The sequence below is a fragment of the Mobula birostris genome, chromosome 31 (genome assembly GCF_030028105.1).
Source record: "Mobula birostris isolate sMobBir1 chromosome 31, sMobBir1.hap1, whole genome shotgun sequence".
NCBI classification, from domain to species: Eukaryota; Metazoa; Chordata; class Chondrichthyes; order Myliobatiformes; family Myliobatidae; genus Mobula; species Mobula birostris.
In genome coordinates, this window is record NC_092400.1 from 4,445,171 (window position 1) to 4,458,167 (window position 12,997).

At 40.5% G+C, this 12,997-nt stretch overlaps 1 protein-coding gene across 1 annotated transcript; it reads left to right on the plus strand.

The window, feature by feature from the left end:
• The first annotated feature begins 571 nt into the window (after positions 1–571).
• LOC140190858 (dynein light chain LC6, flagellar outer arm) lies at positions 572–7,363 on the plus strand. The gene is made up of 3 exons (XM_072247753.1): positions 572–688; positions 3,400–3,539; positions 6,961–7,363. The coding sequence occupies exons 2-3, from the start codon at positions 3,408–3,410 to the stop codon at positions 7,096–7,098; spliced, it is 270 nt and encodes an 89-aa protein (XP_072103854.1). The 5' UTR covers positions 572–688; positions 3,400–3,407; the 3' UTR covers positions 7,099–7,363.
• The last annotated feature ends 5,634 nt before the right edge of the window (positions 7,364–12,997 follow it).

Genomic DNA, 12,997 nt, shown 5'->3' on the forward strand with positions numbered 1-12,997 from the left:
AGTTGTGATGTTACGTTGCAGTTGTACAAGATGTTGGACTACTGTGTACAGTTGTGGTTACGCCGTGATAGGAAAGATGCCATTAAGCTGCAGAAAAGATTTACAAGAATGTTCCCGGGACTTGAGGAGTTGAGGAACTGCATTCCTTGCAGCAGAGGAGAATGAGGGGAGATCTTACAGAGCTGTATAAAATCATGTAGGACATAGATATGGTGAATGCACACAGTCTTTTTTTTCTTTTTTTCCCGGGGAGGGCACGGCTCCTGCATAATGTTATTTTCTGTCACCTACAACAGGGAGTGCTGCCCACTTCCAGCAGAGCCCGCTGGGCTACTCGCTCTCCGCCTGGACTCGACTTCAATGACTGAAAACCATCACTGGTTGCTAAGACGCGTCCCCGTTGACGACGCTTTGCCCCGCTGCATGCCGGTCCGGAATAAAATGCTGCGGTAAATAGCCACAGGCTTATTGATTGAGCAGGCCAATGAAGGTACCGCGCGGGCTGCAGGCAGCCAATGGGGAGGAGGCAGGGGCGCGGCCGCGGCCGCCCGGGGGGTTGGTACCGTTGTGTGACGGCGCGGTGAACAATCCGGCTGCAGTCGGGGTCGGGGACTTGGGTACTCGGCGTCTGCTCCATCAGCGCTCGCTTACCAAGAGTGTTTTCGCTCTCCTGCAGAGATATCACCCAGTGAGTATCGAATCGCCGTCCTGTTAAACGTTAGTGTTGAATCGATAACTTTGTGAGGGAAATATAACGGTTCTGAGGGTGACGGTTGCCGCTTATTGTTTGAAAGCCTGAGGGAAGCCGAGAGACGGAGGGGTGGGAATCGGTTCCGAGTGGACCCGTTCCATTGTCCTTTCTCTCCCGCTGTCACTCGCCCGGTTCTGTTTCCGAGGCAGAAACCGCTCAACGTCTGTGGAACCCCGTTTATCTGTGGAATCTGGCCAAGGGTTTTCCATTTGATGCATTCACTCTAGCATTGTCCTTACTTCAACTCCACTAGATCTTAAAACAAAATTATTTCGATGGTTTGGGATTTCGGGCGGGATCCTTCTCCATTTCAGCGTTGGATTGAGGTAATGTCTGGAGTGGTATGCCCCTGTCTAGCCGAAACAAGGACGGCGATCTCGATCCAAATTCCCCCAACCTACCCCTTCCGCTTCCTTGCACATCCCTCGTTTCTTTCGTCCTTACTTCCCTCGAAGGCTCGCCTTCCTCCTTCCTCCCTCCTCCCCACCCCCTCCTCCATTCCCAACCTTGTATCACTTTCAACTCTTTGCACCAGGGTTGCAATGGAATTCTGTGAGCAGGTATTTAAGCGTCGTGATGCATGAGATTCCAGAATACATTGAACGGTGAACTACTTCAAGTCAAGTCAAGTCAAGTCACTTTTTGTTATCATTTCGACCATAACTGCTGGTGTAGTTCACAGTAAAAATGAGACAACGTTTTTCAGGATCATGGTGGTACATGAACAATACAAAAACTACACTGAACTACGTAAAACAACACAAAAAAACTACACTAAACTACAGACCTACCCAGGACTGCATAAAATGCACAAAACAGTGCAGGCATTACAATAAATAATAAACAAGACAATAGGCACAGTAGAGGGCAGTAGGTTGGTGTCAGTCCAGGCTCTGGGTACTGAGGAGTCTGATAGCTTGGGGGAAGAAACTATTACATAGTCTGGTCGTGAGAGCCCAAATACTTCGGTGCCTTTTGCCAGATGGCAGGAGGGAGAAGAGTTTGTATGAGGGGTGCGTGGGGTCCTTCATAATGCTGTTTGCTTTATGGATGCAGTGTGTGGTCTAAATGTCTGTAATGGCAGGAAGAGAGACCCCAATGATCTCAGCTCACCTCACTATCCGCTGCAGGGTCTTTCGATCTGAGATGGTGCAATTTCCGAACCAGGCAGTGATGCAGCTGCTCAGGATGCTCCCAATACAACCTCTGTAGAATGTGGTGAGGATGGGGGGTGGGAGATGGACTTTTCTTGGCCTTCACAGAAAGTAGAGACGTTGCTGGGCTTTCTTTGCTATAGAACTGGTCTTGAGGGACCAGGTGACATTCTCCGCCAGGTGAACACCAAGAAATTTGGTGCTCTTAACGATCTCTACGGAGTGGTCGCTCTGTGTCCTCCTGAAGTCAACAACCTCATCTCTTTTGTTTGTTCACATTCAGAGACAGGTTGTTAGCCTCTGCACCTCCTCTCTGTATGCTGACTCGTGGTTCGAGCTGTGTGTTGCAGCACAGTTGTGGGTCAGCAGAGTGAACGGCAGTGGACTGAGCATACAGCCCAGGTGGGGTGAAGAAAAAATTATCTAAAACTTTAAGTATCAGCTGGAAAATTCTTAATAAAGTCAAAAGCTTTTTTAACCTTTGCCCAAGAATATGAGTTGTGCAAACGAATAAACAATCTCTTCTACAGACAAGAGACCGCAGATTGTCTGTTGTCAGATTCTACAGTCCGCTGGAGGAGCCCAGTACGTCATCTGCAGGGAAATGGGATTATTATTGTCACGTACTGATTTACAGTGAAGAGCTTTGTTTTGCATGCCTTAGGGGCAGGTTATTCCAACCCTAAGTATATTGAGCTATTACAAAAGGGAAAACAATAATGATGCAGAGTATACTGGTACATTTACAGAAAAGTGTAGTGCAAGCTGAGAGAATGCAAGGGTCTTTTCAGGGGAGATCAAGAGATAAGAGTTTATTCAATCTTTATTATTCAAGAGACAATAGTAGGGTAGAAGCTGCCCTTAAGACTGATGTTACATGTTTTAAATGTTTGCATCTGGGTGTGTGGGGAAGACATAGTGACTAGAGTGGGATGATTATGTTGACTGCTTTCCTGAGACAGTGGAATGTGCAGACAGGGGAGGGGTGTCTTGACTGGGCTGTGTTCACAGCATTGCCAGGCCAGTGATCTAGGGCAGAGCAGTTGCCGTACATCTAGGCGGATGCCCTGTATGGTGCATATTGTATATATTAAAAAACCAGTGAGGATCATCACAGACATGCTGAATTTCACTGGCTTGAAAAGGCGAGGTACTGCTGTGCTTCCTCAGCCATAGCGTCTACATGGTGAACTAAGTCAAACTATTGGTGATGTTTACATTCCGGCAACTTGAACCTCTCCACTCCAGTATCAGTGGTAGGAAAGGAATTGTGGATGTTTCAGTTTAAAGATAGTAATACTTCTCGAAATTGTTTTACTTCATGCGGAGCTGTGTAAAGATATTGTGGATTAATAGCTTTGTTCTGAATGATTTCTGATTTTTGGCAATATGAAATAATTGCAATGAACTGCTTTGAATACTATTATTCAATTCTACATAATTTACAGTTCGATTCTACATAATGTCTTTGATACTTTTGTATTTGTCTGGCAGATCAAAAGATGTCTGAAAGAAAAGCTGTCATTAAGAACGCTGACATGCCTGAAGACATGCAGCAGGAAGCTGTGGAGTGTGCTACTCAGGCACTAGAGAAGTACAACATTGAGAAAGACATAGCAGCTTACATCAAAAAGGTCAGATTGCTGCAACAGAAGTTGAATTATAGTTGTAACTATGCTGAGAGGAGTGCCTGCTTTGTCCTGAAAAGAAAATGTCATTTATGCCGTCAGTCAAAATCCATTCACAACCCTTTGCGTGCCATTTGACAAAGTAGCTCAGGAGGTTACTGTGGGGAATTCGAACTGCTGACTCAGTTGGCAGAGGCTCTGATTTTATGCACTCCATCTGAGTTTGAGATAGCACAAAATCTAAAGCAAGAGATACCTGAGGTTACAAAAAAATCCCAGATTCTGCATTGTATATACCTGAGTTTTTTTTAGAAAGATTATTAATTGTTTTCTTAATTATGGGTGATCTTTTTTACTCTCTGACTTCCCACCTCTTTTTTATTTGGTAGCTTTGGAACATTTATAAACAAAACTTAAACATTGGGCTTATAACCAAGTGGGGTAATAATATCAATGTTAAAAAATGTAGGTAATAACTTTGCTGAAATGAGTAACCTTTGTGATTCTTTACAGCAGAATTTCAGAGAACCAGTAAAGAGTATAAATTCTGATTTGCAGTGCATTTTAATGGGACTATTTTTTAAACCCATTGTTTATTTTGGTGGCAATCCCTCTACTGATTATTAGAATATATTTATTTAAAAGATTGTGCCGTGTCAATTCAACTTTATTGTATTTGCCTTTTGAAGAGAAATAATGTTGTTTAAGATTGCATTTGAATTCCATTATAGCCAAATACATTAACATTTTTTTAATTTTGTGGGGTGCATACAATTTTTTGGGGGAGGGAAATGCTTTTAAAGCATTTAATTTATAAGAACTTTAATAACTGATCAGACGAAAATCTTATGCAATCTTTTATTTCCAGAGATGTTATAAGTAATGTCCTGCTCTTTGTGAGAGGGGATTTTAATATTGCTGTTCCAATCCAAATGTTTCTTAAAAGGCTCTAATCTATTTGCCTCTACTACCATACCAGGCAGCACATTCCAGGCATCCAGAACTCTGAGTTTAAAAAAAAATTGCCCCTCACCCCTTGATCCTACCCCTCTCATCTTCAATGCTTGCCCTCTGGTATTAGATATTTCAACCCTGGGAAACAGATACTCTGTGCACTCTAAGCAAGCCTCTGTTGAGCTCCCCTCAGCTTCCATCGCTCCAGAGAAAACAGCCCAAGTTTATTCAGCCTCTCCTGATAGCACATGCCCTCTGAACCAGGCAGCATCCTGGTAAACCCCTTCAACATCTTTCCTATAGTGGGGTGATCAGAACTGTATGCAATACTCCAGATGTGGCCAAACCAGAGTTTTATAAAGTTACAACATAACCTCCTGACTTCTGAACTGAATGTCTCGATTAATAAAAGCAAGTTTCCATAAGCTGCCTGAACCACCTTATCGACCTGTGTAGCCATTTTCAAGGAGCTATCAACTTAGATCCCAAGATCTCTCTGTTCAGCAATACTGTTAAGGGTCCAACAGTGTACTGTCTCCTTGCCTTTCCCTACCAAGGTGCAACACCTCACATTTATTTGAGTTGACCTGCCATTTCTCTGCCCATAATATGCAACTAGTCTTCTATACTATCCACAACTCCACCAATCTTCCTATCATCTGTAAATTTACTAACCGTCCTATCTACATTTTCATCCAGGTCATTAATATACATCTCAAACAGCGGAGGTCCCAGCACATCCTGGTGGAACACCACTGGTTACAGACCTCCAGCTCGAATAAGTCCCTTTGACCATCACCCTCTGCTGTCTATGCACAAGCCAGGTCTGAATCCAAACAGCCATCTTGTGGATCCCATGCATCTTAATCTTCTGGTTTAGCCTCCCATGAGGGACTTTTTCAACTGCCAGGTAGACAACATCCACTGCCCTACCCTCATCAATCTCTCTCGTCGCCTTTCAAAAAAAACTTAAATCAAGTTGGTAATGCATGACCTGCCATGTGTAAAGCCATGCTGGCTGTCCATGGGTTTCCAAATGCTTGAATGTCCTATCCTTGAGGATTTTCTCTAGCAATTTCCCTACAACTGATGAAAGACTTTCCATTCTATAGTTCCCATCTTTTTAAGTATGCAGTATTAATGTTTTCAACTGCTCATAGTTCAGGGTAAATTACGGTAGTTTAATTGCAAGAATGCACACAAAATGCTGGAGGAACTCAGGAGGCAAGGCAAGGGTAAACGGTTGAATTTTGGGCCAAGGCCATTTATCAGGACGCTTTTCCATAGATACTGCCTGGGCTGCTGAGTTCCTCCAGCATTTCGTGTGTGTTGCTTGAACTTCCAGCATCTGCAGATCTTCTCCTGTTTATGTAGATTAAATGCCATTTTGTAAACCTATTCTGTGTAATTTTTTCTAGTTATCATTTGTTATTTTCAATTGTTTATTGCGATAGAAATAAGCCAATTGACCCATAACATCTGTGACAGTGTCTTGAATCATGGTGATTTGCTAATTGTGCTCTTTCCATTTTCCAAATGTTCTTCAACATTGATTTACCATCCACTATTTGCTGATTTCAGGTGTCTCTAAGTACAATTCCAAGGGTATTATGGTTTTGCCTATCTATTTCACGTACTTTTCAATCCCTTTTGTGATTTTATTATATCTTAGTATTATGATCTCCGGTTATCTTGTCAATCTATAAAAACAATCTATTACCTTGAATACAATCCTTAATAGTAAACTGGTATTTGAGGTCATACCATAGTATTCTTCTACTAACTTTTCCATTTGTTCTGTATTTTACATTGCCTTCATATTCCTGTTTTTATATCACGATCATTTGTTTCTTTACTCTTTTTATTGCCTTTTTCCCTATTACTTTCAAATACATTATTATACATTGCTTTGAATGGAACTTCAGGTAGGAACTGTATATCCTACCTGTTGAGTCATTTTGGTGCACTCTGGTTTGTTGCATCTCCTGTTAGTATCGTAGTAATTTTGTTCACCTCTTCATACATCCGGATAATTATTAGTTTCTTCTGCAAATGGAATCTCCAATTTGTAGAATTTCAAGTATTAATATTGTGAAATTTGGATAAATTAGAGGTGTCAATCTTTGCTCTGTGCTTTTTTTTGTAGTATGAGTAAGTGAGGATACCTACACTTTTCATTCTGTTTTGGAAACTTTTATTCTCCTGAGCAAGATTGCATGAAGGCAATTTTTCCATATATTTCCCAATTTACTCAGTGTTTGCTATTTTATGTATGTTGGCAGGAGCTATTGACTCATTCCTAGAAATTGGGTTATGTGCCCATGAGAAAACGTGTTTTGGACTTGTTTCCTATGGGCCAACATGCTTGTAGCATTCCAACATACAATATTTAAACATTTGCAATGTATACTTAATAAAATTATAAATGTTTGCTCAGAAATATTTTTCAGCATGTTTTTTTTTTCTCTTGCAGGAATTTGACAAAAAGTATAATCCCACATGGCATTGTATTGTGGGCAGAAACTTTGGCAGCTATGTGACTCATGAAACAAAACACTTCATCTATTTCTACCTGGGCCAGGTAGCCATTCTCCTGTTTAAATCTGGCTGAAGATGCTGAACTGAGGCTTCCAAATGAAGTTGATCCAAGTATAAGACTAACGAGAACTGTACCTTCTGTTTTGATTAATCTACAAAGGGAAACACAAGGAAGAATATGTCCCATGTAATTTCTAGCATGGTGCATCTTAATTTTCAGCCTGCCTTTTTTCCCCCCCTGAGTCATTCTACAATGGGTCACTGTTTTCTGATGACTTGTATGTATTTTCTTGTCTTTTTTCCAACATTTCCAGTTCAATAAATGAATTTTGATATCATTTTTGAATGTGTTGTCAATTTGCATATAGGGCCGCCTTGTGCTGGCTGGTTTAATTGATTGTTTTTGTTTATAGGAATGTGGATATCACGAGCAAGACCAGAAGTTACTGCTCTTGAAGGGTAATGGTGAGCATTTTTTCCTGAACTACAGCAATCTTCTGACGAAGACTAGGTGTTGGATAGGCACTTTTTCAATTGACAGCCAGCAGCAACAAAAGACAAAAAATGACTTTTCACAATTGGAACAGAATCTACAGATGGTGATGTTCTCATGTGCTGTTTGCCCTTGTCCTTGGTGCTAGAAATTATGGGTTTTGGTCTTTGAGTTGTTTCAGTGCATTTGGTACACAATGCAGCCTTGTTTGCTGGTGGTAGGAGCTTGTTTGCTTAAAGTGGTGAATAGGGGACACATCAGGCAGATTAATTGTCAAGCTGAAATGAAGGAGCTCTGCTCATCCAGGCAGGAGTGTGCCTTGTGATTCTGTGGCTTCTGCCCCTTTTGTGGACTGCAAAAGCCTTTGCTATGTAAGGAAATGAGTTAATACCAGTGGTGCCATTGACCCATGGCAACGTCCTGCAGACATTTCACAAAACTACTACTTTGATTTATTCTTTTAAATATGCTTCTAATGTTAAACTGTGTGCGATTGAAGCCTGTAATTGACATTTTGATGGGCCGGCTGAGTGATCTGGCACGTTTGCTGTCTCCTGGGGAAATTCAGTGTGGTTGAGGGTGGAGTGTGAGGCTTAAATGCAGAGCATGAACCCATGATCAGGTCCATTACTCCTTACCGATTAAAGCATCAAGCAAGATGGAAATTGATGAAGATGAGAAGGCGGTGACTGTTTGACCGGTCTCCCGTTCCTTTGCTCACTGCTGCTGGAGAAGGGTGCAGGAGTCTTCCTCACGCTGCAAAATTTGATCAGCACAGCTTTGGCTGTGGACTTTTTTTTTGGAGGACTCTGGTTCATGTTACATGCTTTCTGATTCATTTATTTATATTTTTGTGTGATTTGATCAGGGTGCTTTGGCATGGTCTGGCTCTGTGGCCTGCAGTCAATGAATGGCACAGCGCAAAACAACACTCCCAGGCCCTTGTGGTCTGGTGTTTAATATTGTCATTTGTTCACTTTTTGCTATTTGCATGATTTGTTCTTTGTATGCTGGGTGTTTGATGTTCTTTTTGAATGGCTTCCATGGTGTTTCTTTATTTTGTGGCTGCCTGCAGGACGATTGCTCTCGGAGTTGTATACTGTATACATACTTTGATAATAAATGCTCTTTGAATCTTTGACACACCTCCTTCTGCAAGTGTTTCAGTTGAGTTTCTGATGGTGACTATTAAACGTCAAGGCATGTAAACGTTTGACCATTTTTGTCTTGTATATCTTACTTGTCATTTAATTGGCCCATGACTCCATGTTGTTTAAATCTTGCAGCAGTCAATGCCTGTAGGTAATTTATGATAAATGGAATCAAAGGTTATTATGCAGTCATAAGTAAGCATCCCCACTTCTGAACTTGTGATGGAAGGAAAGTGTTTGAAACAAAGGCCTGCAGTGATGTCTTGGAACCTGCATGATTGATCTCCAGTAACCACAGTTAAAGCTCCTCGATGCCACACTGTAAAATGCTGCTGATGTCCTGTCGGTATACAATTTAAGCCTCAGTTGGACTTAAGGCTGTGATGACATCTAGCATAGAGCAAAGCACAAGCCTGGCCTTGGAAAATTGATTGGTAAGTCCTACCCAATAGTAATGTTGATGACATCATTTATGATTGAGAGTAGATTGTCTGAATTGTCTAACATTTCAGGATGTGCCTGGACAACTTTCCAGTTTACAGGCACGTAGGTGCTTGTATGGCAATGGTGATGAGATCTTAGGACAAAGTAAAGTTGAATCATCCACTCAGTACTTCTGGATGAAGGTGGTTCTATGTACTTAAGTCTCTTGCATTTATGCTGCACTCTCACCTTGAACAGGGGTGTTGCCCCTTCTTATGACTAGATTTGGCAAAGCCTGAATGTAGTTCACTTAACTTGTATGCTGCTGAGCAAACACATGATTCTGTTGTAACTTTTGTCAGATTGGCATCTTATTTTTAGATACACCTGATGTTACTAGAAGCTTACTGGTCTGAGTTTGGGGAACTAGAATTAATTCCCAGAATTGGTTATAATAGTCGAGAGATTATACAGGACTTTATAAATGTTGGTGCTAATATTCTACAGTACTTATTAATTGCTTAGTTTTGAGCTGTTAGCTAGTTTATCATATTTGGAACATGCAATGCCATATAATGGGGGGGGGGGGAACATTGAATTTTCCCTTGGAAATTTTGGAGTTTCTTCCAATTGGAGCACTGCTAATGATTAGTGGGTTTCATTTGACCTTGATTTGTGACTTCATGAGGCTTGGAGTCGACATTAAAGTCTTCCATTGCTTCACCTTCCTGCCTACATTTGACTAAATGACCACCACCTTCTCGTCAGGCAGAATGTACCCAGGGATTTGGGAGAGTTCAGCATGCTTGTAATACTATTCTCTGAAACATCACTTTCAGAATATTGCTGGACTAGTTTGTCAACTCTTACTATTGACACCAGCCCTCAGATGTTCATGTGGAAGATTTTAGTCTTACCTGGGTTGGATATGATTTTGTACAAATTAATTTGATGCTAGGTGGTCTGAACAGTTTGGTTATGAAGCAGTTATGCAAATTAAATGGATCAGTCTGGGTAAGAACATCATATGTTCTCCTTTTCTGCACCCATATTAGCACCAGCTTTTCAAACTGCACATGAACGTAAAAGGCGGGCCTGCTACTCTTGTTTTTGATATTTCCATTTTGTGACCTGTTGGTAAACAGCTCATTTTCATGAATTATTAGGAATGTGGAGTGTAGTTGAAAGGTTAAAGGAAATTGAATTTAAGATTAAACAAAGCTATGCTGAACTTGCTGTCTGTTACGCTACTAACTTTTAGGCGTAGGTCCTCCATCTCTGGCAGTGTTCAGGGCTTCCTTCCTCGGTTTTCACTACGGTCAGTCATGCAGGTCCCAGGTGGAGACTCGGGAATACTGTTGAACTCAGATGTCGGATTCTTCCTTGCCGTTTCCATGACAATTTTGTTTTACCAGTCAGGGTTGTAGACCTGAACTGAACCCCTGAACCTGGAGGACTGGTGGACCACTCTTCATCTGTCTTCCATCCTTTGGCCCCTTTGGCATAGGTGACCCTACCAAGAGCCAAAGCATAAAACCCCAAACTTCAGCTGATGTAGCTCAATGGGTTATTGAGGCACACAAGCCTCCAAACCATGACACGGTTGTGGTCCATTTGGAGGAAAGAAATGCTGAAGGCATATATTAAATGTTTTAAGAAATTGCATAAATGAACAGAAAGGTAACAGTGAAGACATGAATAAAGTAATTAATCACTTTATAATATTGTCTTTCCTTTAGTGAAATTTTAAATCTGGTAATTAAATGATACAGGTATAACTTGTCTTCATTATCTTCATCACTAACCTTTGTAATAAGCATAATTCTATTTGTGTGCACTCATTGCCTATTCATAAGCTAACATTTGCTGTGGAATACTTCAGAATGTAAAGGTGGTACAAAGTACAGCTAATCATATTCCATTTGCAGTGTAACTTGACCTGCAGTGTATTTAGCTGCCTTTTATTTTCAAGTGCATAACAGTGTATCACGAGGAAACTGCATCCATTGTGGAACAAATTACATTGTCAAGACTGAAATGTCTTGTAAATCAGGCAATATGAGTGAGTCATATTACTGAAAGGAAAAATCATGTTTTTAGAGATTTAAAAAATAGCATTTGATTTATAAAGTATCCCTGAATAATTTGAAGCCAAATTATATATTGAGGACAGTAATAATGTCAAAACCAATAGCCAGGCAGAGCTACAGTGCTTCCAGAAGTAATGCATCACACTAGTGGAGCTTTAATGTACATTTTCCATTATAAGTCAGTCAAGTTCAATGTACAGTTGTGTTCTACTTTAAATCATAGTTAAAGAAAACCTACTCTTTAGAACAAGGTACATTTATGTTCTTGGCTAACTGTTAGTTTCTCAATTTTTTTTTAATATGGATTGGTTGTTAACTTGACCTAACCAGATAATCTAATTGATTAGACTTTAAGAATCCTGGGTGACAATCGAAATATCCAGAAATATATCTTGGAGTTTAGCTGTTGTCTACTAAACATTGCCTGAAAGATCTGACCCAGGAGAAAACCTAGAATAGTTGTATTTAACACAGTGGTTTATACGTAGTTTTGTAACTTGAATTTCCTTTGTATTCTGGCACTTGGGAAAAGCAATAGTTAGCATTACTGGAACCACTTGGCAACTACATTGAGCAGCAGATAAATGTCTGCCAATTCCATTGTATTAGTACTTTGAGTCCAGCGGTTATTGACTGTTTTTTCCCCACTTGCCATGTACCATAATGGTGAGCAACCTTGTTCAGAAAGAATGCTGAACATTCCCCATAAAACAGAAAAAGATTAAATTCTCAGCAGTTGTGGCTACAGCTAAAGAAAGAAAAAAATAACTTTCAGGCTTAAGACCCTTTGCCAGAAATGAGAAAGAGACAAATGAAGCTTATTAAAATAAAGGGAGGGGGACAAATCTGATAGGGTAAAACCAGGATGTCTGTCTGGAGAAGTTGTAAATGAGGCTATGTGGTCAACAATTGAACGGAAGCAGTTGGAGGAGGAAAGACAATGCAAAACAAGAAGACATGACCAGCAGGTTTGGGGGGGGTTTGCACACAAAGAACAAATCAGCTGAATCATCATGAGAGTTGTACATTTTGATACTAAGTTTAAGACTGAAATATGCCATATGACATGAGGTGCTGTAAGTAAAACATACATTGGACCCCATGGTAACACAAGAAGCCACAGAGTGGGAGTGAGATGGAGAGTTACTGGAAAGTATTCTCTCATGTTGGCAATTTATTCCTTAACCCATATTGTAGGGAAGCTATGGCAATCACCTTGGAATTTAGAAAAATGATTGACATTTATGGATCATCACAGAGAAATTGTAGTTACATGGGATCTATCAGTGGTCTGGAGACATAGTTGAATCCCAACAGTGGTTAAATTAAATCTGATTTTTTATAAGTATCAATCATGAAACTGCTAATGGATGATGAAATAGGGCTTGTTTTTAAAAACTACTCATTCACATATCCTTAAGTCTGCTATCTTTTCCTGCACAACTGTACTCAGCTACACACTGATTAATGTAATAGCCATTTTACTGTCTTTTGAAATGGACTGGCAGCGTGTTGGACTTAAGCCAACTGCAGGTGAAAAACATGAGGTAATATTCAAAAAGTTTTTGATTCTAAGTAATCAAGACATCTATATTAATAAGAATTTATAATTGAGCTTAAGTTTTATTTTCTAGTGTTAATGAAATTACTGAGTTAGATCCTGATTGTTTCAGATTGGGGGGGCGGGGGGGAATACTTGAAACAAGGTGTTTCAGAAGTTCCACTCAAATCCCTATTTGTTTTAATCATTTAACTAGATATTAACCAGTTGTAGCCACAATGCAGATTGTTGGGGATGCACAAAATCTGCTGGCA